The following is a 22022-nucleotide window of genomic DNA, read 5'->3' on the forward strand; positions in this document are numbered from 1 at the left end:
TGCCATATTTACTTTCCCTGCATTCATTGATGCAGATCCCTTTGCTACAGCAGAAAGTGATCTTTCAACACATCACTTTAGAAAGTAATGTTTTATTGTTCTTTATTAAAGAAAAAATATCTTCAGGAAAAAGAACAACCCACTGAATGTGCTATAAAAGAAAACAAGGCATATTTTTGAAAAGGATTACTTGCAGTTTAGAATAATGCTTTAACTTTTGGTCAGCCCTGGAGTGGTCAGGCAGGTAGATTAAATGATTGTGGTAGGTCCCCACCAATTGAAATATTCTCGTCTAGTCTCTCCTATCTTATCCACAATAGAACGAAGGAAATAAGAAAAAAAAAGTTCAAGACTAACACCCAAATTTAGACAATTTCACACAAATTTGTATTCCAATTTGTATGCTATTATAATGAATAGCAGTACAGTCAGAAGAGCCTGGAGAACAGTTCAGCACAACCTAGATAAGACTCAGAAAGCTCAGTTTAATCACTCAAGCAGACACCTAGCTCTAGTTACTTCCCAGGGTATCCTGCTGGATTATTTTTCCAGAAGGGCATATTTCTCTCCCAGTTTTAACCACACCTGCCAGCCCCACACAGGGGTCTGAGGTACCTTTTTTCACCTCAAATGGCACTAGCAGCCAACATGGTGGTGACTGAAATATGCCTAGACAGAGGGATACAGTTGCCTTACTGTCATTTCCCACCACTGGATGCTCCAGGATGTCTAAGGCATCTATATCTGGCAGACAGGTATGATAAAAGGATTTAGAGGAGACCCACACCTTTCTTAAATTACAATTACAAGCCAGCTTCACAGTACCTAAAAGTTGGACAGAGCTATATATGAGTATAAAAAGGGACAAACCTGAAGTTGGTGAATACTGAGAGTGAAAATAATACAAATACTTTTCACTGACATGCTTTACTTCAACATTCCCAAAGCTCTTTTCAAAGATGGTTATGCACTGCTATTATACTGCCATATACCTATAGCTAAGGAAACTGTGGCACACAGTGGTGAAATGACTTTTTCAACATTACACCACAAGTAAAAAGAGAACTCCAGCCAGCAGACTCAGTCACTGAACCACGAAAAATCAAAGAAATGAAATGTCTGGTTTCAGTCTTATTGCACCTACCTAGCTTCAGGTCAGAAATATGCCAGTGACTCCATGAGCCCATTTCTGCATGAGAGTAAGTTACTTTCATGAGTAGTCACTGAAATCAGCTTGCATAAAAAATTTCCCTAAATTCAAACAACAGCTGAACCACCGCCTGTGCAGTACACGTATTTATTTTTAATATACTGTACATGCACTCTGGTCTCAGTTTAGCATGTTCATCCTGAGAGAATCTGACTTAATTATTCTCTTTTATATTTATGGCACATTCTCTGGCAATGCTATCTTCTAAATACTCTAACATCTCTAGTAGTATGCCTGGCTATGTTAGGAATGAATCACAAGCCATGTTAAGACTTGTTATGTCAGCTTAAAAATTCATGTTATCCACTGCCTGAATACACAGAAAGTCTTGGGGCACTTTGTCTTCAGTTAAAGTAAATTCTGACGGTTCTTCAATAGAAGAGAAAAAGTTTCAGGGCCAGCAGAGGTAAAGCAGGGCCAGGCTTATCAAGAAAAAGAAAATCATTACTCTGAAGCTTAAACAAGGTCATGATGCAACTCCTTCCAAACCTCCCAGATTTCTACAGAAAGACTAGCATTTTAAACCAAAGTGATGTAGCCAAATTTATCCCTACTATAATGACAATTAAGCAATTATATCAGTTTTAATGTATGATCAATTTGGCCAATTAAGCCCAATATTAATTGATTTTGTTGATTCACAGTGTGAAGATTGAAGGCCCCCACATAGTGGAGGGATTCCAATTTCATTTAACAAAGCTGGCAAAAGCTTTATGATTTTGTTTTATTTTCCAGATAAATAGGGCTAAACTAACTCCTAATCTGCATATTTTATTTATGTATCTAAATAGCTCCAGCTTCAATATAGTATGTGTGCCCCTCCTTTTATTTAGAAATAGGAAGAAGAAAAAACAGACCAAAACAATAGCAGGCTGTTTCTTTCTTCCTTTTTCATCTGAAGGGAAAAAAAAAAAAAGCTTGATTAGTTTATGGGAGGGGGAGGTTGTTTATTTGCTTGTTTATGTTTGTGTGTGATTGATTAAATGTCTTGTGTGTACGCCTGGAATTGGCAGGCAGCTCCTTATCTATGCTGGCAGATATGTCCATGATCTAAAAACAGCCTTTTAGAACTGGCTGCGTGTCTCACTATACACACCAAGAAACAATTTCAGCAGCTGCCTCAGAGCTGAGTCCTTCTGAGACCTCAATGCCCATTTACTGTCTAAGAAAAACATTCTGAACAGCAACAGAGTATCTCACCCACTGATTCAGATCCTCACCCTGTCCATCTTCCCCAGCTGGGTAGTATGTTACCCTTTGCACCTAGTGCACCATTGCTGACAGTCAAATGTCAGCAGCGTGCTGGGCAGACACACAGTCCACCTAGTACACTTTGTCCATTAAATCTTTAGCTGGGATTCATTTTACCTAACACTAGACAGCTGCAGAGTAGCTGTCTCCAATTAAAAGCTGGTCACCTCTGGTTACAGTTGTATCAGCACTTTTGTGGCACAGTCCCTCTGACCTATTTTTGGATGACTACTTCAAAGTGCAATTACTTTGGGGCTTTTTTCCCTCCACTGATTAAAAGGGGGCCTGGAATAACTAGTTTGAGATAAGACCACTTTAATCTTAATACTACAGTAAACCAGGCCACAAATCACAGAAAGATCGAGGTTGGAAGGGACCTCTGGAGATCACCTCGTCAAAGCCCCTTGCTCAAGCAGTACCACCTAGAGCTGGCTGTCAAAGACTATGCCCCTGCAGCTTTTTTAATATCTCCAAGGCTGGAGACTCCAGAACCTCCCTGGGTAACCCATACTAGTCAGTGTTCAGTCACCCTCACAGTAAAAAAATTGTTTCCGGATGTTCAAAGGGAACCTTTTGTAGTCCAGGCTGTGCCCATTGCCTCTGGTCCTGTCAGTGGGCACCACTGAAAAACGCCTAGCTTTGTCCTCTTTATACTCTCCCTTCAAGTATTTATACACATTCAAAAGATCCTCCTGAGCCTTGTCTTCTCCAGGCTGAACAGTCCCAGCTCTCTCAGCTTTTCCCAGTAAGACACATGCTCTAGACCCTTCATCACCTTAGAGGCCCCTCATTGAACTCTATTCAGTATGTTCATGTCTCCTTTGCACTGGGTACCCCAGAACTGGACTCGCCACCCCCACTCAGCTGTGGCCTCACCAATGCTGAGTAGCGAGGAAGGATCACCTCCCTCAACTTGCTGGCAACACTTTGCCTAATGCAGACCAGGATACCATTTGCCTTCTTTTCAGCAAGGGCACATTGTCAACTCATGTAATATCTGAGCAGAGATTTAAGATGGTACAAGTCCTCTACACATGGATGAAATCAAGCCATTCTGAACAGAGGTACCACTGAGTTATTCGTTCCACACAAGCTCTACTAAGCACATAATGATGGTAACTACCTTTCTTCTGAATTAAGGACAAAAGTAGCTCATATCCCAGCAACAGCTCCAACAGATACTTTAATAAACCAACAACAATCTTCATGAGGCATTATATCTACACATTTTTATCTACCCAGGATCCATTGTTACAAATCCACATGAACATGTGATAAATTCACAGCCACCTAGATGAACAAACCTGCAGCGTGTATATCCTATTTGGACCATCTCATACCCTTTCATACTCAGAAATTTTGACACTCTGTACAAAGCATCACAGGTTTATTCAGCCACAGACAGGAAGACAAAAATTTAGTACTGTTTCATGTATCCCATTCTGCATTATATCTTACATTAAAGCTACATTGGATAAATTAGGTAAAAATAGGGCAAGGCATAATGTTTTCTGAGTCATAACACTGGTTCATCAAGGTGTGATGAATCCGTGTACCTGCAAGCTGGCAAAGTAACTAGAACCATCAAAGGTGCATCTGAGTTCCTCACATCCACGGTGAGTGCTCTAAACTTTTCTTATAATTATTGGATAGTCAAGCCAAATGACAGAAAGAGAGAGAGATGGAGAGGGAGAGAGAGAGATGGAGAGGGAGAGAGAGAGAGAGAAAGACAAGGGTGCATGTGTGTGTGTGAAAAGTCATCTAGTTCAGTTCCCCTTCAATGAGCAGGGACATCTTCAAGTAGATCAGAACCACATCCAGCTTGGCAGTCGCTCTGCCATGACCACCGGTACTTACAGCTTTGAGGGTGGAGTCAAAAGGTTTCTTTCCAGATTCCTTAATTCTGCAGACCTTTACAGAGCGATTACACTTTAAATGTCCTCATGATTAACAACAGTTTCCAAACTCAAGTTCATTTACAGTACATCTTCAAAAGTTCTGGACCACTGGATTGTAACTTTTTCTACTGGGCTCAATTTGTATTTGAAAAGTTGTAATGACTGTTCAGTGTTACCCTAATGGTCTGAAGTGGTAAACCAGAATGAAGTCAGTCATTGTTAGGTTCACTAAATTTGGTGATAGATTGTACTTTTGGGGATCTTGACCTTACCCATTTGTAATGCTGGAATACAAGAATACATTCCATTTACTGCAATAAAGTCCTATAGTTCTCACAGATCTGTCTTACAAAAGTATTTTACAAACTTTATTTAAGAACTTATAAGGTTTAACAGTTTCTCCCCCACTGAAGGAATGAAAGGCTCTTTTTTCCAAAACTGTTAGATTTCAAATGACTTTCACCAGTGCTTCCACTTTGTCATGACTTGGAGCACACCCAGACACAGCTGTCTCAACCCCTTGTTTGGCATTTACCACAGTGAATGTTTGTAGTAAAGGGCTGCAGATCCCTCACACCTTCTCCTCATTAGCAAACTGAACTTCAGACATTCTCCAGCAAACCAGTTCTCCTCCCATTCGTAATTTGAGGCAAGGCTAAGTACAGTCTGATCTCTGGCTGCCCAAAACTGTAAGAAAAATTTTTACTGCCATTAAAGCATGTTTTTTCCCAACCCTCTCCATTTATTCAACATTGATCTTCAATTAGGACAGCTGAACTAGATACCATGTTGCATTAATACTTAGATCAAATAACTGATACAAACATACTGAAAATTTTCCTAGCTTACTTCCACTACTTCTATTTCTTATCAAAGGATGGATATGGCCCAAAATTGTTTTTTGGGCCACAGAATAGCAATAAAAACTTCTGGTTGCTGGTTATTTACTATGACTACCAGGTTCATCTCATAATCACTGACTGCCACAACAGAGGGGTACACTTCCTAAGTGTGCATCATTCTTTCTTTGTAGCTGCGCTTTTCCAGTCAGAATACTTACATGTATCATGGAAGCTAAATGCTCAGATTTTCTTGTATCAGCAGTCTGCCTAATTTTCCTGGTGCTAGGATTGTCCATAAAAATCAATAATTTTGATTCTATCTCTTTTTCCAGGTCATGGAAAAAGGGTCAGATATTAGAAGACTATGCAGAAATCTACCCCCTCATCAGGGAAGATTATCCATTCACAAATACAGTCTGGAGACATACCAAACAATTCTGAAGCCACATGCTGTTTGCTATTTCTGAGTATGTATTGCTCTACTGCCTTTTAGGAATCATACAGTAGCAAGTCAAACACCTTAAAACTGCAACAAATCAAATACCTTAAAGCTATGTAACTGTACTGTATTGATAGTACTTTAATCAACCAACTGTGAAATTCTGCCCCCAAAGATATTAAGACTGGTTCTGTTTTCCTTAAGACTGTGATAAATTCTCTTCTGCATTTCATCTGTTACTCGTTTCCTTTATCAGTCATACCATCACATTACTTGGGAACTTCAGATTTATTTGGGAGCCTTTATCTTAAATTTTGTAATTGCAGTGACAGAACATGAGTGAGAACCTTCAAGGCTGCAGGAACCACTTGCCTTCAGTTCAAATGCAAGAGATATTTGCCATGTTACTATATATTAACGCTTTTCTCACATATTATACAAAACTAAACATGCAATATGCACAATTCTTTAATGATCTGATTAAGCTTGCCAGTATGTAAGCAGGAAAAGATGTGTTAAAGGAAGTGACATCTATATGTTTTCTAAATTATTTTTGTTCTTGGACACACAGTTTGCACTGACACTGTTATTGGAGCATCAAAAAGTGGGCTATTCTCTTTAAAAGCCATTTATTCTGCTTTACAAGGCATTCTGCATGGAGATTGCTTGAAATAATAGGCAAAACTAAGGAACAGTTTCATTGTCAGGGAATCCAATATTTTTGCCTACAATAATTTGTCCCCATTACATTAGATCATTTTTATCTTCAGAATCTAAGAAGAATGCAGAATTGCCAAATCCAGTTTCTGAGACTTATAGCACAGACTGACATTTACACAGAACCTCAAAAATTTCACCTGGGCTCAGTGTTTGCACAAAACTCAATCTGCCTTATACCTCAGGGAGAGTACCTAAACTCTTGCAATATCTTTTAATCATCCACCTCCTTAAGTTTCCGCTGATAAATCTTCAGGCCCTTTCCACTTCTTGTATCAGATAAAACGACCATGACTAAAACATAGTGCAATACTGAGCAGACAATATACTGTCAATTCCCATAATGCCTTCTCTCACTGAGAGGGTTTGTTATTCAAAGTGGCCTCAGAGAGCTAAATTAATAGTATGCATTGGTTAAGCCAACTATAAAATATCATAGCCACTGGGATAATAATCAAATCATTGTAGAGATTCTGAAAACATCTTTTCCCTATGCATATGCTAGGCTAAACTTTGCCTTAGTGTCTTATGAATAAGCTGCATATAGAGGCACACATCTTGCTTTCTACATTTTTTGGCTGGTTGGTTGGGTTTTCTTAAGCTTAATTCTTCATAATCATAAGGAAAACCACATTCCCTTCTACTTTTTTGCGACCTAAATCTGTTGAAGACCCTTGATCCTGTAATATTTATGTCTTCTGAAAACATGAAGACAAAACTGAAGTTACCCTATTGCCAGTCATTGATTAATCATTCTCAAACTTTATCAACTGGGGGTAACTTTTAAAATGTGATTCATTATAATTTTTCAAAAGCTTTCCTGATAATTAAAAACAAATTAAAGCATCTGTTTCTTTTAAAAAAAGTATTTAAAACTGCAGTCCCTTCATTGATGCCCAGCTTAGCAGCTATATATAAGGAAAAAATCCCTTCCACCTCCAACATAAACTGCAGAATCACAGAAAGGCTTGGATTGGAAGGGACCTTCAAAGGTCACCTAATCCAATCCCCCTACAATGAGCAGGGATATCTTCAACTAAATCAGGCTGCCCAGAACTACATCCATCCTGTCCTTGAAAATCTCTCAAGGATGGCACATCCACCACTTCTCTGGGCAACCTGTGCCAGTTTTACCACCCTCACTGTAAAAAACTTTTTTCCTCACATCCAGCCTGAATCTCTCCTCTTTTAGTTTAAAACCATTACCCCTTGTCCTGTTGAAACAGGCCCTGCTACAAAGTCTCTCCCCATCTTCCTTAAAGGTCCCTTTTAAGAACTGAAAAGCCACAGTAAGATCTCCCGAAAGTCTTTTCTTCAGACTGAACAACCCCAATTCTCTCAGACTTTCTCTGTACCCTCTCCAATGGGTCCATATTTTTCCTGTAGTGAGGACACCAAAGCTGGACACAGTATTTTGCATGTCACAATTACTCCACCTGTGCATCTGAGAGATTTGAGAATGTTGTTTTACTACTTTGGATGCTAATACGTTATAATAGAATAGCTCTGCACAATCCAGCTACCCCTGACTTTAACAACGTGCAGCACAGCTGTGCATGTGCCAAGGATAAAGAAGGATGCCCTTCTTCCCTGGCTCAGTACAACAACTACCAACCACCCAACAAGGCAGGAGAACGCTGCCATCAGAAACACCTGGCACCTGGCTGAATCCCATGAGAGGCCCAAGAGGCAGCAGTGAGGCATAGCCACCTTCCGCATGGATAAGGCGGGCTCGGCAATGCCCAGGTTCAAAAGTTGTATTTGTATAGCAACTAACAGAAAGGTGCAATGGGACAGTTACCACGCTCCCATTCCAAAGGCCCTCCACCCTATCTAGCTTTTCCTGCTTTCCTTCGAGCTCCAGGCCCTGAATACACAGGTTGCAAAACCCTCCACATAAGAAAACGCCAAGAAGGGCAAAGTCCTGCAGGGTAGCGGAGGAGGGGGCAAGGATCCTTATTCTTCCTCCTCGCCTGAAAAAGAGGAAACACGGAGAGTACGTCCATTAACACAACCACACCACCAAACTTTGCCACTTCCCCCCTACCCCATCACCTCCATGTTTACCCGCCGCGCCCCCCACACTGCGCATGCCCAGCGCCGCCGCTGCGGAGCGCCGGTCCGCGGCCGCATTTGGCCGGATGGAGGAGGAGGAGGACGAGGATGGGGGCCGGGGAGCCTCGGAAAGCGCGGCGGCAGCGGCGGCTGCTGCTGCAACGTCCGGCCGCTTTGTGCGGTGCCTTTACGCGGTGGGCTTCCTGGTAAGCGGGGAGGCGGGGTGCGGCTGCGGGGGTGTTCTTCCGGTGCGGCCTCCTTCGGGCAGCTCTGCTTGAGTAGGGAAATCCTCCCATCCCCACCTCGCAGGGCCCGCTGCCAGGCCCCGTGGCAGGAGCCGTGTTAGAGATGGGAAAAGGGCGATGGGACCGTAGCTTGTTTCGGAGCCTAGAGGTCCCCTCGGGAGATGCTGCAAAGCCCGAGGACTGTCCCCATAGGCCCCCGTACTTTCCTCCCCGTGGCCTTTGCCGGGCTGAATCTCGCGGGCACCCTCGGACCCCGGCTGGTAGCGGTACCCCCGGCCCATTGCACACCAGATCAGGCTTGGGTTTGAAGTACATCCCTTCACCTGCCGCCTTCTTGCAGTTCCAATGTTGGTAGTGGTATTAGTTGGTTGCTACTGTGTTGTCTTACCCGTGCAAACAGTCGTGCAGCTTCATATACGGATATGGTTTTCGTTCCGTAAATACAACGGAGTAGTTTAGCACCCTGAAAGCTAAGTCTTGCCTTGTGCTTGTCAGAGCTGTTCTGTTTCCTTGAAATACCAGTGGCTGATGTAAATTAAAATAAGTTAAAAAGTCCATGCTTTTTCGGTGAGGGGAGGAGGGCGATTTTTAGAGAAGGCTTGTATTTTGTAGTGATCCATGAGCCTCAGGAAAATGTTATTTAATGAATTTAAAACTAAAAGGTTTGACTTGGAAAATGAGTACAAAATGAGTATGACCGTGCACCGTGAAATGTGGATATATTGCCCAGCTTACCTTTAGGCTGGGACGTAGAAACAGTGCAGTTGATTTGTGTCCTGGAGCAAATATTCTAGGAAAGAGTGCATTTAGGATAAGCTTTGCTTCTTAGCTAACTTAAGTACCAATCCTGTAATAAGTGTGCTGACACTGAGCTGGTGTACACACTGAAATCAGTCAAGAAGTGAGTATCCTTTTAGAGGGTGCACCTTATGGTGAAATATCATAATGAAGAGCTGTTGCCTGTGACGCAAGCTTCCTGTAACCAGGCAAATACAGAGTATTTATTATTTGACCTAAGACATTATAGGTGAAACGAGAAATAACTACCCATCAGAGGATACTGGTTAGTAGGTCTTGCTCTACCTATATGCTTATAAAAGTCCAATACTGCCAGGATGTATTTGGAGACTTGGATGTCTCTATTGATGACCTGGACAAAGTCATTGAACCTCTCTTCAGGTTTGTAGAGGACACCTAAGATTGTGTCATTGAAGATCTTCATAAGTTGTGTGCTCTGTTTGCTGGAGCTAATATATTTGATAATGATTCTAACCTTGTAAGCCTCAATTTCAACCATCAAAAGGTACTTAATGACAGCCTGTGAGAATTCACGTAGCAATGCACATTGTTACAGTTATTCAGGCTATGGGCTTTAAAGCCTTTTCAGCTTTCATACTTTTTCAGCTCAAGTAGTCCTTGATAAAAGGTGATCTTACTCCACTAAGTCTGTAAGGTTCTGCTCTGATATAGGATACCATATACTGTGCCAGGTAATAGTAGCAAAAGAACTCCTGAGTTGATGTGGTTAGCTTAACAAAAGTTGAAAAATCAAAAGGAGTAGGAGATTCTTCTACTGCTAAGGATGGGCAGTGACCTTTGCCCTCCTCTTACAAAACATTTATGACTTAAGCTTTGCTTCCCCCCCCCCATGTGTCTGTCTTTTCAGTACATTTCTTAAATTATGCACAAAGACAGTAGGTAGGTTTAGATCTACCATAGCTTCATCCCATTGTGGATGAGAGCTAAAATACTGTAGATTTTACAAGTATACTGTCTTTGCCCAAATAAAAACTATTTGTAGGCAATTGAAATTACAAACCACTTTGAATTTAAAATACTGGTACCAAGTACTTTTCTTGTGAAACAGATAAAGTTTAGTATATATTTAAGGAATATTTAAATATATATCTTAAAAATTACTGTATCTGACAGGGGAAAGAAGATTGCTGTTTCCATAGTTTTAACTCCTTTATGTGTTTTTGCAATTTAGTACATACTGAATGCATTTTAAAAGTTAGAACGTACCACATTGGCCATGAAAAGAATTCTTTTAATCTTCTACTGCTATGGAACTTTATTAATATCGACTGTTACTAAGCCAGGTTGCCATCATCTTTGTAAACGTGATCATTTATGAAAACTTTTCCTGCCTTCTTTTCAGGATTTATTTGGTGTGAGCATGGTTGTTCCTTTGATGAACCTTCATATCAAATCTCTAGGAGCAAGTCATACAGTTGCTGGTATAATAGGTGAGTTGCAGTACTTGACTGATTTACTGAAGAATAAGATAATATGACCTGAATTATGCCTTACTGCAGATTGGAAGTTGTAACATAATTCTTCCTTGCTAGTAGCATAATACAAAGTAAGGCCAATTTCCCAATAAAACTGCCATACTTTGTTAGATGCAAAGACCTGTCCAGACTTGCATGCTGACAGTGCTTGGGAAAGAGCAGTCTTGGAAAGAGCAAGCAAGTCTTGCAGTAGTACTTGTGCAGGTGCTTTTTCAGCATCCAAGAATTCACAGCTCAGCAACTTTATAAGCCAGAGGTGTTGTTTTTAGTTTTATTGTTATTTACAGGCTTTGCAAACAGTACTTCTGTAGCTGGTTCTCCCGAGCTTTACAAAGCCTGTGATTGCTCCCTGTTTGATTAAATTTCTTGCAGCTGTCTTTTGGCAAAATATTTAATGTCTTTACTAGTGTTTACAAGTAAATTCTGAAAGTTTGGAGTTTTATCTTAAAAAATAACTGATAATTTTTGTTGTTTGAAGTTCTTGTTTATATTTTATGGCCCTGTTAATGGTTTGTAATGATATTTTTTATAGCTATGTGGTTGACATGGGCTCTATTATTCAGCTTTTTATTACCATCCTTTATTTTGAATGAAATTTAGCACTTTTCATGAATAATTTGGGTTCTGTGCTGAGTTGAGTATTATTTTAAGCAGCAGTTCATCAAAAATGTGAGAAACAGTATGGCTTATTTACTGATGGGTCTTGCCGTATTGTGGGAAAGCATCAGAGATGGAAAGTAGCTGTATGGTAAGCCTTATGACAAGTGCAAAAACTCCTGAAGGAAAAGGCATGTCAAGCCATTTTGCAGAGGTGAAAGCCATCCAGTTGGCCTTACACTTTGCTGAACAAGAAAAATGGCCAGTACTTTATACTGACTTGTGTATAGTAGCAAATACCCTATGGAGGTGATTGCAGCAATGGAACCAGTGTAATTGGCAACGCAGAGGTAAACCCATTTGGGCTGCTGCACTGTGGCAAGATATCACTGCCTGGATGGAGAGCCTGGTGTTGAAGGTATGCCACATAGATGCTCATGTACCGAAGAGTTGGGCCACTGAGGAACATCAGAACAACCAACAGGTGGATAAAGCTGCTGAGATTAAAGTGGCTCAAATGAATTTAGATCGGCAACATAAGGGTGAATTATTTTTAGCCCATGGTGGGCCCATGACACTTCAGGCCATCAAGGCAGAGATGCAACATACAGATGGGCTCATGATCAAGAGGTGGACTTAACAATGGACAGTATTGCCCAGGTCATTCATGGATGTGAAATGTGCTACAATTAAGCAAGCCAAGCAGTTAAAGCCTTTCCGGTGTGGAGGATAATGGCTGAAGTACAAATACGGGAAGGCCGGGCAGACTGACTGTATCACACTTCCACTGACCTGCCAAGGCAAGTGCCATGTGCTTACCATGGTGGAAGCAACCACCATGTCATTCTTGTGTCATGCTCAGGTCTCTCAAACTTACCCAGAAAGGTTCTGAGTTACTGTCTGAGCTTAAACTGTGAGAGTCCTTGCTTATGTGCTAAATTCTACCCTTGGTTTGTCCTGCTCCCTCTTCCTGTTATTCTAGTAAATTATTTCCAGAATGTCTTTCATGTTGCCCCATTTAAAATTTTGTGTGGTTTTCATTTTCTTAAAAATGAAGTTAAATTTTTAACGTTGTTAATTTTACTTGCTTGTTTTAGGATCTCTCTATGGTATAATGCAACTATTTTCCAGCACATTTGTGGTGAGTTCTAACACTGCATTTCTGAACATGTTGGTATTTCTATGGATTTTAAAGGGAAAAGGGGTGGGGTTAATAATAGCATTTCTTGATGTTTTGAAAACATTTATAGTGTTCATCTAAGCATTTTTACTTGAAGGATCTAGGTTTTAGTTTGCATGGAACATGTTTGTTTCATTTCTAGGAAATTGCCAGATTTTTCAGAACTAAACAGAATACGATCTTTGGTCACAAACTAGAATCCAGATTTGGTCTCAAATACGTTACAGAGTATGTTGCAGTCACACAGGGTTCTTCTTCAATGTTGGTGCTAGTAAAGCTGGAGTTTCCTTCAGTGTGGTAGCCTGTCCAAAAAGCAGTCTCACAAGTCAGCTGTTCATGAGCTTGTTACCTAGAGTTTGCTTTCCCTGCTTAACAAGCAATGCCTTGTAATTTGTCATTTAAATTAATGTAATATATCTTTGAGCTTTGTTTGGTTTTGTTTTCTGTTAGTTGTTGATTTTTTCCATCCTAATCTAAGCAAGAGTGCAGAGACTAAACCTCCTGAATATATGCTTTACCTATCAATCCCTTAGATCCCTCCTTAGCCAGGAGCACCTTTAATATTGCCCTGATACCTCCTAGCCTTTTTAAGAGAAGAGATTTTGAGCATCTCATGAAAAAACTGTTTGGTATGCCACCTGTAATAATTTGCTTCTATGATCTTATGGCATTTTCTTTTGAACTGCAAGACCATTGCCTTCTTTCTCAAAAAACCTGTTGCCTTTTTGGTATCAAGATGATTTACAAGAATCATAGAATAGTTAGGGTTGGAAAGGACCTTAAGATCATCTAGTTCCACCCCCCCTGCCATGGGCAGGGACACCTCACACTAAACCATCTCACCCAAGGCTTTGTCCAACCTGGTCTTGAACACTGCCAGGGATGGAACTTTCACAACTTCCCTGGGCAACCCATTCCAGTGCCTCACCACCCTTAACAGGAAAGAATTTCCTCCTTATATCCAGTCTAAACTTCCCCTGTTTAAGTTTGAACCCATTACCCCTTGTCCTGAAGAATGTTAAACGCAAGTTTACTGTTTGCCCTTCTCATAATTCCTCCCTGTCTGCACTCAGCTGACAAACTCCTCATAGCTAAGATCATTCGTTTTAGGATGCTCAGCAAGTATCTAATACATTGCAACCATTGATGCAAACAAATATTAGTGGTTGGTTGTAATAACATTTTCAGAGTGCCCTTACTACTGCTATTTCATGATGTATATTGCAGGACTGTACTTTTAAAAGAGGAAAATTATTTTTTAAAAAGCTCTATGCATGACATTAAATGGAATCATAGTTTCAGCAGGTGCACTGGTGGCAGGACAGAACTCTGCTTGTGACTTCAGGAATTTAAGCACTTAGGAATGTTGTGTAATAAACTTATTAAGCTTTCATTGACAGTCCTTTCATCTCTTTTCTCAGTTTAATGTAGAAGTATTGGTTGTTCACTGTACATAGTTAAGTGTTTTAAAAAGCTAATCTTAATTTCCTGATTTGTGAAAGGGCTGCTGGAGTGATATAGTAGGAAGACGGTATTCCCTGCTTGCTTGTATTCTTCTCAGTGCTCTGGGTTACTTCGTTCTTGGAGCATCCACCACTGTGTTCCTGTTTGCCATTTCTAGGGTGCCTGTAGGTGAGTAAACACATGGGATTTTGGAGTTTAAATTCCCCATAGTTGCAGTTTGAGAATTACTACTAGGAAAAACATGGTATGTAGATAGCTACATAGCATCATCACCCAGCAGTACCAACCTTAGTAACTGAAAAATCTCCACAAATCGAAGTATTCTCGTGACCTTTTCCTGAAAGTAACTTGAAATGTTGTTGTGGTTTAACCCAGCAGGCAGCTAAGAACACCACTCACACACGTAGCGGTATAGGGGAGAAAATCAGGCAGGGGGAGAGGGGGTGGGAGAGGAGGGAGAATGTAAAATTTGTGGGTTGAGATAAAGACAGTTTAATAGGACTGAAAAGGAAGCAAAATAATAATACGCAAAACAAGTCATGCACAATACAATTGCTCACAACCAGCTGACTGATGTCCAGCCAGTTCATGAGCAGTGGTCTCTAGCCAGCTTTCTTCCTACTTTATGTCCTGAGCATGACATCACATGTTATGGAATATCCCTTTGGGCGATTGGGGTCAGCTGTCCTCGCTGTACCCCCTCCTAACTTCTTGTGCTCCTCAACCTATTCACTGAGGGGCACTCAAGGTGGGGTGAAAAGCTGAAGAGGCCTTTACTTAGTGCAAACTAAAACATCAATGTGTTATCCACATTATTCTCATCCTAGAGCCAAAATACAGCACTGTACCAGCTACTAGGAAGAAATGAACTCTACCCAACTGAAACCAGGTTAACTGTATATTCAACAACTGTCACAACTTTTATGCCACCTTGAATGGCTGAATTATATGAGGAGTATAGCAGTACTTTGAAAGAGGCTATTGTAAGTTTAGTCATAACAGGTACACAACATACCAGGTAACTGCTGGAAATCTTGACCTGCATTTGCAGTAGAGAACAGAATTATATGCATTACTGTTTCTTCTCTTGCTGAAAATATACCTCAAAGTGACACTACAGTATTTGGCTGAAATTTTATGTCACTGCTTCAACAGAATATGTTCTGCAAAAGTGTGTATGTTTGCAGCACAGTTTGTGCCAGGGTTCATTTCAGAGTTCTTAAAATAATCAAACACCTATTGCCTATATTCTGTCATAATAAGCATTGCTATTACTTCGAACACATCTACTAAAGGCCACTTTTATGGCCCATAGTTTTGATTCAGGAGCTGTTAATATTTAATATTTAAAGACAATTTGCTAATGAATTATTTAATTGATACTTGACTGCTTAGTAGAAATAATACTTCTAAATCCTAGTAGCACTGTGATAGCATTGCCCTGGTCAGAGGGAAGGAATGTAAAAGATAGCATTATTAATATTCCTGCAGTCTGCTTACCCTTCTGTGCCCTTCTTCTGCCACCCACTAGTTTCCCATAGAAATTGGTGTGTTACAATCCTGGAAATCTTCATACTCAGCAAAGTTGGTACAGAGCTATGTTCATATTCAGGCAAGCTGTTCCTACCTCACCATTAACCATCCACAAGTTGCTATTGTAGTGGCTATTGTATTCCTAGTGTGCTTCAACACTCAGCTTAGTTACTTCTCCTTTCAGCAGGGCTGTAGGAGCATAACTTTGAGCAGAGGCATGAACTGGTTGCCTTGATCAAAATCACCTAAGCCAAATCCTTGAACAGCCAGGATGGCAGCTGCAGGACTCTAGCATACCAGTCATGTAGATTTTGACCACTGATATTTCAGATAGCTTCTGTCATTTTTAATCTTTTGGACTGAGCAATATATGTTTATTTTGTTTATATTACATTGCAGGTATCTTCAAGCACACACTCTCAATCTCTAAAGCTCTCCTTTCCGACTTGGTTTCTGAGCGAGACCGCCCTTTAGTGATGGGACGCTTCAATGCAGCCTCCAGTGTGGGCTTCATTCTGGGGCCTGTTGTTGGCGGCTACCTGACAGAGCTGAAAGATGGCTTTTATCAAACATCCTTCCTCTGTGCCTGTATCTTCCTTCTGAATGCTGGTAAGTTGTGTGCCATATTTTGCATCTTGGGTGCCTTCATTCCTCACTTTTGTGTTTTTACACTATTTCTAATACCTTGTATTCATAGTGTGTTTATCATATATGGCATACATGTTCTGTCTACCAGTATTACCCTTTGAATTTGAACCTATGTGGAAGGGTGGCAGTTTTGAAACAGTTAACCTCCAGGTGCTTCTCCTTTGTATTCTATGTATCACTTTTACATTCAGATACAGGAAGACCAGAAATCAGCTTTAGCCTTTAGATCTGTTTATACGTTGTGAGTGTGGCATCTTGGTGTATTTCTTCCTTGCTTGCACTGCATTTAAAATTGAACTGATACTGTGAATAGCACTAGACTTAATCTTTGAAAATTTTTAAAGTGAAATGACTGTTAAGTCATTTTTAAACTTTGATCTTTACACTGAGTACATGGTTACAATCAAGCTAATGTCTTCCAAGTAAAATTAATGCAATTGAATAAAATCAGCTAATTTCTTGATCTGTATAGGTCTTGTCTGGATGTTACCCTGGAGTGAAGAAAACACTGGCAATAGGGAATGTCAACAAGGAAAAAAAGGAACAGACAGCTTCTCAGCAAAGGCAAATCATGACCTGCACTTGAAATCGGCAACTAATGGAGCTGTGGCAAGCAACAGTCTTTTCCAGTCTCCATGGATCCAAGTTACAACAGTGCTGAAGAGGATTAAAGGAATTGCGTGCTCTGATCTGTGGGATATATTTTTAGTGCGGTTGCTGATGTCTGTTGCCATACTGCTGTACTACAGTAATTTTAGCCTGGCCTTGGAGGAGAGATTTGGGCTGAAACCCTTGTTTGCTGGATACCTAATGAGCTATAGCAGTGCACTTGGAGTCCTGGCTGGTTGTCTGCTCGGACCAATAACAAGACTCTATCAGCACAATACATACAGAATTTTGTTGCACTCTAGCACTCTTACCTGCACATTGATTCTCCTGTATGCTTCAGCACGGAGCATATGGTTGGTCATTTTGTCTTCCACATTCTTAGCCTTTTCAACTACTATAGGTCGTACTTGTATCATTGATCTTGAGTTGACCATTGGTGGGAATGAGGCCAGTGGTACGCTCCTAGGTGTTGGACAGTCGGTGACATCAGTGGGACGTATACTTGCCCCACTCCTCTCTGGAATTGCTCAGGAGTTCAGTCCCTGTGGCCCTCCAAGTCTAGGGGTTGGACTAGCTTTAGCAGCTATTTTGATAATGAATGCAAACAAACAAAAATACTGTAGCCATGGAAATGTGAAGTTAAAAAATCAGTAGTTGCAAATTTGGATTGCGTCGATGTACCTCAAAGGAGAGGCAAAGTGAATCAACCTGAGGTGGTGCTTAACACTTGCCAGACTTGTACAATAGTAACAGGATCTTTTAAGAGGGCACATTAAGTGCTTACAAATATTTCTGCTGCAGGAATGTTAAATCTAGACAAATGTTATTCTAACTGGTACCACTACAACACTTGTGAGGGGGACAGGTGTTGCTGTATTGTACTGGCTGGGATTTTTTTTACAGATTTTTAACCTTTTTGGAGGGAAAAAAGGAATGACATGAAATAACACAAATCCTGCTTGTAGCTCACATTTGGAACAGTGTTTATATTGATAATTGTTGGAAGACAGAAATTGATTCCGATTATTTACTCAGAGGAGAATTTTTATTATTTAATCAGAAGGAGAACTTGTAATACAGCTCGTTAGCCTTAATTTCTTATGCTGTGGTCTGCTGCCATTTGTCTACCATGACGGTGGCTTAATTACCAGCATGCTTGTTTATGTGATTTTATTAAGCATACTTTGTCTACAAAATTTGCTGCTCAGCAGGATTAGGCACTTTGGAGTGGCCATCTGACTGTGCCAATGCCTGCTCTTTCCCAGGTAACAGAGCTGGTTATATGCTAACTTTATGTATTAGAAGGCCTAAAATGGATAATTTTAGAATAATACGGGGCCATTCAGGCTGAAAATGAGACCAAATGTAAGCTTTATTGAAACTTGAAGTGGTGGTTTCTGTTTAGTAATAACTTCTGCTGAACAATTTTATCATCAATTATTTGTTAGTATTTCCTGTGCAATTTTTCTTCCTTCATTTTAAGAATAAATTTGCTATGACTATTAAAGGTGTACTGAAGCAACTAGCAGTAGTTTGTGGAACTGGATGAATGCATTTTCTCATATCTCTGGAAGCATAAGTGACATTTCAGTGACAAGAGAAAAACTGTATAATTGTTGGTATTATGGTCTTCATTCGTCTACACCACTGAACTAATGAGAGGTTACTCTCAGAACTATACAATGAGTTGTGGCACTCTCCTGTGTTTAATGTTCAAGCTCACATTACTTACCAGTCACCACTGCTTGCATTGCATTTGAAATATAAAAAAAAATGTATTTTGCACTGATAACATTCCATATGCTTTCCCTCCTATTACTCAATGAAAGTATCAAGTCAACTATGTGTAATTTTGGGTTTGGTTTGTTGGGGTTTTTTTGTTTTTAAAAATCAGTTATGTCCTTAAATGCATCCATGTAAATAATGTTGCTGCTTCAGAACAGTCATAGATGGTGTTTTGCATTTTTTTTATTTTTATTTTCTTTACCTTTTCCAGTGCATGTTATTATTTAAACTGTTGTTGAAACCTCAGTGAAACCAGTGGCAGAACCTTAGGGCTACATTTAGAACTCTGAGTTGGTTTAATTGTATATATTGACATAATAAGTATGCCTTATTAATGCTGTGATTTTAGTACATATTCTCAGAGTTCCTCATTATGATAACCTGTGTTTCATTTCTCCCTATGAATGTGAGGCATTTTCAAGTGTCTTATTTCTTCTCGCTTGGTAGATGCCCCAAGACATTCTTTCCCTAAATTTCCTAATTTTTTTTTTTTTTTTTTTACCTAAACCCATCTTTCTGTAAGTCAGGGACTTTTGTTTTGAAACTACAGAAGGGGCTAAAGGAGAAGGACAGGAAAAAAAAAACTCAAAAAATAATATATGTGAAAGATTGAGTAATTTTCCTTACACTTGTTGGTTATGTGAGGTTTACATTTACCCTTCTAAGTTGCTGCAGTGATTAAAGCTGAATTCTGTAAACACCATAAAATTCAGTTTATAGTACCATGTACAGCTGCCTGAATATTGCTTATAAAAGCTTCAAAAACTCACTGGTTTTGTTTATACATAACTGAAAAATGTGCTTTCCATGATCTGCAGATATTTTTGTTTTCTTTTGAAAAAAGTTCTCCATATAAGCTAGTTAAAAAATGGAATTAAATAATGAAATTAAGAAATCTATGGAAGGCTGGTCTAAGGGAGATGTTGCCACTGATGTTACAGAAGAGAAGTTTTTTCTTGTAGGCCAGAATGATTTCTGAAGTGCTGCAGAAACATTTCTTCTTTGTTAAGCCTAAGTTACAGAGAAGTTGCACTACTTTCTTTCTCTTATAATTTTTTTAAGGAATAGAAATAAAGGCATTCCACATCTATCATTTTGTCTCTGTTTGTTGTCCTGTCCTCTGTTCAATCTACAGCACAAGTCGGTATGATATGCGGGTGTTTTATTTTTTTTTCTTCAAGCTGTTCCTTCAAATGATCATTTGAATCTGCCTGCTTTTCACATAAAAGGCATAGGAGTTAAGGATTCAACCAAGAAGTGGTTTGACAATGTATGAAAAAGAAGTGAGAGAAAATAGAGAACCCGCCAGTTCTGAGACAGCATACTTAAAACTACTGTTCTAGTGGCTGTTTGGATCCCTTGTGCTGCCTCTTAGTTGCCATAACTGTGCAAGTTCTGAGAGTGATGAGTAAATGACATCCCTGGAGATGAGATGTGATTTCCCCTTTTAAATTGAGGGAGAAGCAGTTGCAACTATTTTTGGCTACAGTCTAGTGGGTTTTATTGAATTGCTCAGCAGTTCCTTGAATCCAGTTGTGGTATCTGAAGACTAACAAAACAGATCTGAATATGGACTAAAGAAAAAAGTTTCTATCTGCAAATCACTGCAAACAAAGGTTTTTCTCTTGCTTGCTGTTTCTGTTAGTTTCAGATTGGTTTTCTTGAGCTTGTTAGGGTTATTTCTGCTTTTTACCTTTGGAAATTTCCACTTTTTTAACAGTGACTACTTTTCTGACCTTTATGATCAACTGATGTTAAAGAGGCTGTGAATACAATGTAATAATTTGTTTCTGTAAAACAGCTGGTAGCATATGATATGTACTGATTTTGTTGCTTTTAAATGATTAAGCAAATGTAAGGTTTATTCATGTTGATGTATGCTGCATACATTTGAAGAGATCCTTTATAAACACACCAATTCTTGTCCTGCGTCTTGCCCTGTTTTCTCTGAATTTCCTCACCATAGCACCATCGCAGAGGTCAGTACCATTCTTGTTTTCTGAGAACAAGTTGACTAGTGAGCATATAATGAGCAACAAAACAAGACAGGTATTGCTTACTAACTGGCTTGCTCATAACTTCAGGCACTCCATAATGCTATATCTCACATTCCAGCTGATGGGAATCTCTGTGCGTATGTTCAGGAGCTGCTAGCCCCCATTTCACCACAGGTGGAATTACTCCTTTGTAGATGATGCTTCGTATCTTGGCACTTTGGGATTTGAAAACCCATGACTCAACCGTACTGTTACTGCTAGAATTGTAAACACTTACAAAGAGCTGATCATTAATCTTGTAAGGAGTATATTAGAGCCTGAACTTTGAGAGTCAAATGATTGTGAGTAAAGCTTAGCTTGCCTTTGGAACCTGGGCAGGGCTAAGGGCAATGATGGCTGCACACCCCCCCCCCCCCCCCCCCCCCCACCGTAGAAAAAGCCCTTAGGGAGCACCAGCAACCAGGAGCACCACCCACAGGGTGGGCAATCAGCAAAGGTGTGGTGCAGCAGCAGTTTGGGTGGCAGCTGAAGCCCTGCCAGCTCTACCAGGGAGCAGTGGTATCAACCTGGCAGAAAGCCATGACCTCTGAGCTCTGCACCCACCACAGCTGACACAGCTGCTCGGGCAGAGCTCTGGGGGGAACTGAAGGTTCTTGGCTGTGGTGTGTGCTCTGTGGAACTATCAGATGGCAGAAGTGAGCACACCTACAAGGAGGCATGACAGGTACAGGAACTTACAGCTGCAGGAGGAGGTGAGTAGGTTGAGGAGTATCAGGGAGAATGAGACAGGGAGACTACTGGAATCACACTCTACTTTCCCTGAGACATGCCCAGCAGGCAGACGGGACACGATACGGAGGATTCCCTATCTTTTCTCTGCCTGGTTGAACACAGTGACATAAGGGATAGGGGGCAGTGGTGACAAGTTCCTGCCTAGCACAGCAGGTGTATCTCCTCCCTCACTGCCCCACCTTCCCAGGGGCCCTTGCACAATAGGTATGAGGCTCTGCAAGTGGAACTGAAAAACAATGAGGACAATGGTTCATCTAGGGTGGAGGTGTCACCGAGGTTAAGTCAGCCTACACCCTGCTCCCATAAAGAAAAGATAGGTCATTGTCATAGGAGACTCCCTTCTGAGGGGAACAGAAGGCCCAAAACTCAGACTGATCCACTTCTTTGGGAAGTCTGCTGTATCCCTGCAACCCAGGTTAAATGTGAGATGAGGAAGCTTCCTACCTTGGTACAGCCCTCAGATTAT

The 22022-nt window shown here is 40.4% G+C and overlaps 1 protein-coding gene across 4 annotated transcripts; it reads left to right on the top strand.

The window, feature by feature from the left end:
- The first annotated feature begins 8413 nt into the window (after positions 1–8413).
- On the top strand, positions 8414–20694 carry MFSD9 (major facilitator superfamily domain containing 9). Of its 4 annotated transcripts, none has more exons than XM_061459614.1 (6): positions 8414–8618; positions 10819–10906; positions 12646–12689; positions 14231–14360; positions 16125–16334; positions 16846–20694. In XM_061459614.1, the coding sequence occupies exons 1-6, from the start codon at positions 8448–8450 to the stop codon at positions 17634–17636; spliced, it is 1434 nt and encodes a 477-aa protein (XP_061315598.1). In that variant the 5' UTR covers positions 8414–8447; the 3' UTR covers positions 17637–20694. The 4 variants fall into 4 exon arrangements, with proteins under 4 accessions (XP_061315598.1, XP_061315601.1, XP_061315599.1 ...); XM_061459617.1 differs by lacking the exon at positions 8414–8618 and adding an exon at positions 8737–8966; XM_061459615.1 differs by lacking the exon at positions 8414–8618 and adding an exon at positions 9227–9558.
- Positions 20695–22022: the final 1328 nt, after the last annotated feature.

The sequence above is a fragment of the Pezoporus flaviventris genome, unplaced genomic scaffold (assembly GCF_033815535.1).
Source record: "Pezoporus flaviventris isolate CSIRO_AGI_PZ_B2104156 unplaced genomic scaffold, CSIRO_AGI_Pfla_v1 ptg000030l, whole genome shotgun sequence".
Lineage (NCBI taxonomy): Eukaryota > Metazoa > Chordata > Aves > Psittaciformes > Psittacidae > Pezoporus > Pezoporus flaviventris.

Coding starts and splice junctions, on each gene's coding strand:
- MFSD9 (XM_061459614.1), top strand. CDS start 8,448: ATGCCCAGCGCCGCCGCTGCGGAGCGCCGGTCCGCGGCCGCATTTGGC. Junction 12,690..14,230: donor TATTTTCCAGCACATTTGTG/GTGAGTTCTAAC, acceptor GATTTGTGAAAG/GGCTGCTGGAGTGATATAGT. Junction 16,335..16,845: donor TATCTTCCTTCTGAATGCTG/GTAAGTTGTGTG, acceptor TGATCTGTATAG/GTCTTGTCTGGATGTTACCC.